The 8923-nt window shown below is 38.8% G+C and overlaps 1 protein-coding gene across 1 annotated transcript; it reads left to right on the plus strand.

The window, feature by feature from the left end:
- The first annotated feature begins 2066 nt into the window (after positions 1–2066).
- Positions 2067–4698, plus strand: LOC100257171 (uncharacterized). Its single transcript, XM_010645862.3, has one exon. The coding sequence runs from the start codon at positions 2335–2337 to the stop codon at positions 4600–4602; it is 2268 nt and encodes a 755-aa protein (XP_010644164.1). The 5' UTR covers positions 2067–2334; the 3' UTR covers positions 4603–4698.
- Positions 4699–8923: the final 4225 nt, after the last annotated feature.

The raw sequence follows: 8923 nt of genomic DNA on the forward strand, positions 1-8923 counted from the left end.
TTTTTGGGTAGATTTAGAAAGCCAAAAAAATGCTTTTAAAAAACATAAAAAAGCTTTAGAAAGCACTTTTAATGCTTTGTGTTGTCTGTTTCTAGTGTAAATGTTGGTCAAACACATCCCTTCGAAGGAACCTTGACCCACTTATTATTTTCCCCATCATTTCACTTTGAAGTTAGGGTTCCCTTTTTTTGATACCTGTACCTTGCCATCTTCATTTTGAATAATCCACTGCAGACGCTGTCACAACCTGTTATAAAATCATCCAATGGTTTTTCAGCACACAGGCAAAATGATTAAGGAGAGGGCATTTTAGGAAACTTTTTCTTACGTGGCAAAGAGTTATTGAGTGAGTTGGTTGAGGAGCACGTGGTGCGTGGGTAGCTGATTGAAACTCCTCTGTTTTTCTACCCCTCACGCGCCAGTCGTGCGCGGTTTTTTATGTGTTTGCGTGGACGCATAGTACATTGCGCATATCTTTCTGCCAACGAGGCGTTTGGGTTTTGAACAGTACATGCCCACTCTCTTTTAGCGCGTGTGGGATGCTGTTTGGTTGGCAAAATTAATATTTTAAATTTCTATTCAATTTGCCATAAGTTATAAATTTACCCTTTATCTTCTTTGATTTTCCTCCTTATTTCTTTCTTTCCTCAAATTATGCCTAACCCTAAGAAGATTTTAAGTTTCTTGAAATTTTTTATCTTCATTTTTTTTTGTAATTATATATATATTTTACTTAAAAATCAAATAGTGTCAACTTAACAAATGATATCAAGTTAAAAATTAATAATAAAATCTAAGTTATTGAACGTTGAATAAATATAAAAGATCACGATATAAATAATTGAAATAAAATATAAATAAATAAGATTAAAATATATAAAATATAAAATACACAGACGAACATGTTATAATTATCTGGTTTTTTTAGTAGATATCCATTATAGTGTAGTTGACCTCATGTCATATTAATTTTTATTTTTATTTTGAAAAAATTATATATAATGTTTTAATCACTAAATAAAAACAAATTAAATAGTGGGTTTATTATTATTATTTTCTAAAAAAAAAAAAAACCCAAAGTGGTACGGAATAAAAAACAGGTGCATTTATAATTTATACCATACATGGGTCCTATATGGTTGAAGGGGGAGAATGTTGGTTCACTCACCATAAGGCGCGTGGGGCCAGAGTGTCACTCATCCATCATCTTTCATTCATGCCAAATAGCCCTCATGAGGGCCTCTCTCGGAGGCCAGTCACGTGTCACCTTGGATTCTTCTTCAGTTTCCCCATGTGACCTCGCTTTCAAACCCCCCTTCATTGTTGGTTTAATTTCGGGACTACCACTCCGGGTGTGTCCATATCAAAAAGCGGAAAACGGCTCTTCCACACGAAGGGTTATTGATGTTCCCAAGGACATCTCCCTCTTTTTGTCCTTGTCCCTATCTCCTTCTCCTTGTCTATGATCTGGCCACGTTGGTGAGGTCCCAATCCTCTGCCACACTCCCCATCCTAACAATGTGCTCCCTATTTATACATAAACCACTTTTTCTAGAGTTAGGTTTTTTTTTTTTAAATTTAAAATAGTTATCATTAATTCATTTATTTTTAAATCAAAGTTCTAAAAGGGGAACTAAATTTATAATTAAAATAAAATAAATTTTGTATATTTTTGAAATTCTTTTCAATTTTGATTTACTATCATAATATAGCGGTACTGATATTGAAATCTAAATCATAATTTTTAAATAATAATCTTATAAAACTTACATAATTTTTTTATAAATAGGTTTTAAATTATATATATTTTTAAAAGTTTTATTTTTAATTTAAATTTAATTGTATTTATTTGAAAAAACAATTTTTTTTTCAGTCCATGAAGAGGGTAGACATAGACACCAGCTTAGTTAACATGGGGTGGGGTTTAAGCTTATCTGGTTTGACAATTACAGTTAGCCAATCAGAGGTCGCCACGTTTAAAAAAAAAGTGGGCCGAAGAGAAAGGGCATTGTCGTCAAACACACAGATTAATCATGCGTGAAAAGGCTAATGAAGCCAAGGTGAAGGATGCTCGTTACATTCAGCTCCAAAACAAACCCTACATCGTCGTCTTCCATTAAACCCTCTCTGATGATTTCTCTCTCTCTGTCTCCACCTCTCGTTTAAACCCCACTTTCCCATCGTCTGATGCATTTGTACAGTAAGTACAGAAAAAAACAAGAAGCTTTATCTACTTCTCTGCACTGGTTTAGAGCGATTTCTGTGATTTTCACCCAATAAAAGAAGCGATCTTTAATGGTGGGTGGATGGATGTGTGAAATATGAGGGAGAGTGATGGATTCAGAGCGGGCCCACCACAACAACAGTAGTGGCAGTAGTACCGGCGAGCTCTTCATCTGCTTCACTTCGCGTTTTTCTTCGTCTTCTTCTACTTCGTCGTCAATGAAGATCTCCTCAAAGTCCATCCTTAGTCCGGGCCGTACGGACAAGCTCAGGGAGCCTCAAATCTCGCTGTCTTCGTCGCTGAGCAGGAGGCTGAGGAGCAACGGGAGCATGAAGGGGGGCCAGTCTTCGCCTATGTTTCCCGCAGCGGGGAAGAAGAGGGGGTGTGCGTTTGAGAATCCGGAGCCGTCTTCGCCGAAGGTGACCTGCATTGGGCAGGTGAGAGTGAAGACGAAGAAGCAGGGGAAGAAGATGAGATCGAGGTCGAAGCGAAGAGGGGAGGTGAGTTTTAGGAAGTTAGACCACACGGCTGAAGGGGGGGTTGTTCATCAAGGTCATGGTCATCATCTTCAGACGCAGCAGGAGTGTTTGCCGCATAGGAACCAGAGGTGGGTTCATCTGCCATTAACGATCTGTGAAGCTTTGAGGGCTTTTGGGGCGGAGTTCAACTGCTTCCTTCCGTGTCGCTCCTCGTGCACATCTGGGGAGAGAGAGAAGGAGGAGAAGGGAACTGGGGAGAGTGGCTGCGGCGGCGGCGGCGGCGGAGGCGCGAGTACGAGTTCTTGTGGGGCTGTGTTCGCGAGGTGGTTGGTGGCTTTGCAGGAAGGCGAAAAGGGGAGAGAGATTGAGCTGGTGGTGGGAGAGGACGAGAGAGCAATGGAGGGGTTTCAAAGGAGGCATGTGCTGGACGACATTGAGATCAAGTTAGAGGAGGGTGAAGTGAAAGACGAGGCTGTGGGCGGAGAAGAAGCGAGGGTAAGCATCTGTATTCCGCCGAAGAATGCTTTGTTGTTGATGAGATGCAGATCTGATCCTATGAGAATGGCGGCTCTCGCCAATAGGTTTTGGGAGTCACCCCTTCCGAAGGAAGAAGAAGACGACAACGAAGATGAAGATGAAGATCAAGAAGATGAATACGAGAGAAACGAGCACCAACAAGTAGATTTGTATGCTGATGCAGTAGAGGAACAGGAAGGAGAGGAGGAAGAGGAAGGTGGGGATGCACAAACGAAAGTTGAACTAGAAACAGCGCCACTACAACTTGATGAAGTGCTTGAAAAGTGTGTATCAGTTGAGAAGATTGAAGAAGAAAACAGTACTGTTTCAGAAGAGAAAGCTACTTTGGTAACCGAGGAGGAAGAAGAGAAACAAGATTACCAAGGGGACACACCGGAAAGAAACCCAGAAATAATTGAGCTTCAGGAAGAAAATCAAGAAAAGGAAGAGGAAGAAGAAGCCGAAGAAGAAGCACAAGGGCAGGAAGAAGAAGCGGAAGAAATGGTGTCAATTGGGTCTTCTTCTCACCCTCTTGTGGATTCTGAAACTCTTGAAAACGAAGAGATTGAACCAACCCAGTTGCTTGAGGACCACGAAGAACAGGAAGAAGAAGAAGACCCAGCATTTCCTCTAGACAGAAGACCCAGCATTTCGTCACCTCCACCTCCGGTGCCCGTACATTCAGAACCAGAAAGCAGAGAAGATACAGCAGCAGAAGCTTTAGCAGAAGAAGACGAAGAAGAAGGAGCAACGGTCGAAGAAAAGGAATCAGAGAAGTCAATGGTCTCAGAAGTCGAAGAAGAAGGGACAGCGACCCATGCGCGACCCGACCCGGAACAAGACCAAAAGGCACGGGAGCCCCTCAAAGATGAAGGCGGTCTAAAGTCAAACGAGAGAGAAACACAACCAAATCTAAAAGGAGAAACCACCGCCACAACAGGTGCCGGCGCCGCCGTCTTGCCGGACTGTTTGCTGCTGATGATGTGCGAGCCGAAGCTCTCAATGGAGGTCTCCAAAGAAACGTGGGTGAACAGTGCGGACTTCATCAGATGGCACCCAGAAAAGCTGGTCAAACCAAACAACGGCCAAGATCAACCCAAGACCCGCCTCAGCACCGACTCTAATCCTACTCAGCAGCAGCTCCACCAGCCCCCTCGCTCCTCCTGCTCCTTCCCAGCCGCTGCCGCCGCCGGCGCCTCCATGGCGACCATGATAGAGCAGAAGTTCGTGAACGCCGCGGCTTACGAGCCCTTCGTGCTCACTCGCTGCAAGTCGGAGCCCATGAGGTCGTCGGCTAAGCTCGCCTCCGATGCCTGTTTCTGGAAGAACCCTAAGCTGGAGCCGCATCGCCCCAGAGTCGGCGCGGCTGGAGTGGGGTTTTAAGCCGCATAGGGTTGTGTGTAGTTTTGCAGAAAAGGATTTTACTACTCTGTCACGTATGTAAATTTTTATTTAATTAATGATTTATATTCTTTGTTATTTTGGTATGATGTACGGATACTGTCCTGCCACGTGGGGAAGCTTATGGTTTTGATCTTCGTAGAATTCTCTTGTGTGTATTTTGTATACAATAATAGAGTACAGCTCAAGGAGGTAACCGTAATAGAACATGATCGAGGCCCAACCTAAGAGTCAATCTGAACCGTTACATAGTGTGACAATTGAAACGGCAGTGATTGGCTGGTAGCTCGTATGTTTTTGGCGCCAAAGTTTTTGACGGTCAAGATTTTAGATTTCATTCTTTTATTCTTTGAACCGGAATACAAATCTGATGTTGTCCAAACATAACCCTAAAATTTCCATAAGTGAGATGAAATGGAGATGTAAAGGAAGCCTCAAAAAGAGACTTTGGTACTAAAGGCAACAAAAATCTCCCCAAAAGTAAAAAGAAAAATAAAGGGGTTATCCAAGCTTTTAAAAGCCAAAAAAGTCCTATCAAAAATCAAAATGGGTCACTTTTATTGTCTAGGGTTTGGGACAAGGGCAAGGACAAGGAGAGGGTACCCACACATGTGGGAGTATCCACTTGAAGTAGAGTGGGCCTTAGGGCTTTTTGGCCCACTTTCTCTCATTATCCTTGCATTTCTTTCAAGTGAAGCTACATTCATTCCTCTTCACTCATTTCACACAATCTTGCATTTAAATCTTCTATTCATCTCAAGTATTTTTTTATTTTATTTTTGAAGGATTCTTATATTTTATTTTTATAATTAAAAATTTATTTAACTTTATATATTAATGAAGATGGGTGGAATGACACAATATCCGATATCGTTTCCGACTCTCCCTGAACCCGTTTCTATATACACATAAATTATTTTATATTTTATAAATTTTTTATTTATGATTGAATTTGTCTTTAGCTTCTAGGTGAAGCAAAAATAAAAAATCAGCTCCAATGCAACCTAAAATTTGAAAGAGGATCTTATTGTGTAAAATCATAACATAGGAACCAAAAATCCCAAATCCAACTAGGCTTAAAAATTTACCAATCATTTTCATCATTTATGTTAAGGGGGCTGTTTGGTTTTTATTTTTTCTTTACTACAAACTTTTCCTTTTGTAGTGTAGTGAAACAAAGAGAAGATTCTTAAAATCTGTGTCACCAAACATGTTCCCAAGAAGCAACTCCAAATGAAAAAGAATGGAGAAGGGGCCAAGAACCCCATAAAGGAATAGACCCCAAAAGTTAAGTTGTGAAGATGGATTGTTTAGTTCATGGGTGTTTTTTCCTTTTTTGTTTTACTTATGTAAAATAATGAAAAAAAATATATTTATAATAATAAAAATTAAAGAAATTGTTTCTTGGGAAGGCCACAGTGTGTACACACTTTCATGTGATTATGACAGCATATCTATGGATATGATAACTAGATGGCATCATTGGCAAAGGTGGGTGCATTGGCCCAAGCTTTAGTGCATGTAGGGTTTTTGGGAAAATTTGATTTTTTTTTTTTGAAAATGAGGGTAAGTACAATATTTTAAGAAATCTTGATTAAATAAATATTTATTTTATATTACATTGGAATATATATATATTTTCAAAATATGGTTAAATCTTATTAAAAAATATGGGATTATATTTAAAACTTCCATCTCCAACGGATTTTTTTTCACTATTTTCTATTTGTTATATATATATATATTTTTTCAAAAATTTCAAGAATGAAATAATATTTATATCCGAATGATAGGATTACCTTTTACTATGAAAATATTACATGTTGGCAAAAAAAATTCAATATTAAAATAAACAAATTAAAAAGAGAAAAAAGAAAATTTGGTTTGATTTGGAGAGTAACGTGTAGACATGTTATAAAACTACTATCGCCTCTCAATGTGTAAGTATTAACAGTCGATAATTGGGGATAGGAAAACTAACTTGACCATCGATATTTCACTATGTAAGAAAAGAAGAAAATACCATAAATACAAAAAATTTAGGTTTTAGAGAATTAACATAATTCTGATTGATGCTCATAAATCCCAACCTAACCAAAGTTTTAAACTCTATTTTATCAAAATCCCACCACATTTTTAAGCTTAAAATCGACGATAAGAGATTATTTTTGCACTTTTCATTTATTCATACTACACTAATACTTTTTCATTTTCTTACTTGTCTTGGTCATGTTGAAAGTATCTTTTATACTTCCCTTAAAGGTATCAATCTCATGACATAACATTTGAGATGTCTTATGGTTATCTAAATCATGAACAAGGCTTAAATTAACATAAATTTGGCTCATCTTTATCATGACTTTGGCTTTGAAGATTTTGGTGGTTTTCAAATGAGAAATAATCATAATTCTAGAAGCTTTAGAGAATATTCATTATTTTCTTTGATCAACTTGTCTTCACTCTTTTACCAAATCATCTCACCACCAACCTAACTTAAAATTAAAACAATTTTTTAATCAACTATTTTTATTATTATGTTGGTTCTATGTATGATTCATCTTAAACAAGTGATTTCCATTTGATTAATCCTCCCTTTTGCAGCATTATAGTTTTAGAATCTTTTCCCATGTTGCTAGTAAAAACAAAGAAATAATTTGATTCTTGTCTACAACCCACCTGCATCAAAGCTTCCATTCAAAACATTCTTATCTCCAAACTAAAAGTTCCCCCCAATATAATAATGAGATACAACTAAGCTCAACAGCACTCTTGCCCTAAAAAACTTCCATGCAATCCATTCAAAGAAATATTAAAAAAAAAAGACCTAAAACCAAGTTGTCAATGTGATCAAAAGTGGAGTGCTCATGCATGGAACATGGACTTCAAGCCCAGGCAGCCATTTGAAGTTCTCATTTGTGGTCCTTCTCAGACATCACCTACTCCTTTAAAAAACACAATTTGAAAGCACCCTTTTGATCCACCCACCCCATTGTTGTGGGGTTATATATAATATATACCTAATGAAAAGCTTAAATCAACCATAATTTCTGTGAATCTACATACTTTGTTGTGTGTGAGAGAGAGAGAGAATGGATTGGGAGAAGGAATACTTGGATTTGATCTTGGTTCCAAGTGGGTTATTGATCATGTTTGGCTACTATCTCTACCTTCTCTACAGATGCCTAAAGCATACTGATACAACAGTAATTGGCTATGAGAATCACATCAAGAGAACATGGATTGAGAGGATGTTGCAGGTTTGAATATACAACAAATCTCAGCTGAATTCAAGGTTTCATTTTAAGGGCTCAAAGTACTTCTGCGCTAGAAAGTGAAAGCGATCAAGAGAAGTGCTTTGAATATGCTATTTAAACTGTGTTCTACCTTTTGTACCTTGATAACTCTAATGGGTAAATTGCAGGTTGAACCAAAGGACAGAGGGCAAGCGATATCTGTGATCGGCAGCAACATGTCCGCGGCAACTTCCATGTCTTCAATATCCCTAACTCTGAGTTCTCTCATTGGAGCATGGGTTGGAAGCTCGTCCCAGAACATCTTCAAGAGTGGTTTTATCTATGGCGACACAAGCTCCTCTACGATTTCCATCAAATACATCAGCCTTCTCGCTTGCTTCCTACTGGCGTTTGCTTGTTTTGTTCAGTCTGCAAGGTACTTTGTTCAGGTGAATTTCTTCATAAGCATGCCAAACAGTGAGATACCTGTGAAATATGTGCAAAAGGCAATGTTAAGCGGTGGGGTTTTCTGGTCAGTTGGCTTAAGGGCTCTATACCTTGCTGTCACCTTGCTGCTGTGGATTTTTGGCCCCATACCAATGTTCGTCTCCTCTGTAATTCTGGTGGTGATTATGCATAATCTTGACACGAATTCAAATCCGCTCCATCAGTTTCAGCCCGCCAACAAACATAACCTGTTGAAGAAGATTGGTGAGGAAATATCTGCAGTTGCAAGCGCCATTGAACACCATGAAAGACCGAGTGAGAATGGATCAAGTGGAGCTTCAGATTCACAACACTGATGATCACCTGCATGATTAGAGAGGACAGAATCAAACACGTTAGAAATTCACCATGTTCATAAGAAGCAAGTACAATGCAGGGTTTTCCATGTTTTGTCCAATTTCACCAAGTTCCCAACTTCAAATTAGCAGGACATCTATGTGGCTCCCAGTCCACAAAAGTCCTGTTTGCAAGCAAAAAACCCATGAGCAGGTCCAGCATGCTAATCCCAATTGCTGCAAAATTTTCTTTAGTTTGACAATTTTAACAGAACTGGGGAGACCAAA

This window comes from Vitis vinifera, chromosome 19 (assembly GCF_030704535.1).
Source record: "Vitis vinifera cultivar Pinot Noir 40024 chromosome 19, ASM3070453v1".
Classification (NCBI taxonomy): domain Eukaryota; kingdom Viridiplantae; phylum Streptophyta; class Magnoliopsida; order Vitales; family Vitaceae; genus Vitis; species Vitis vinifera.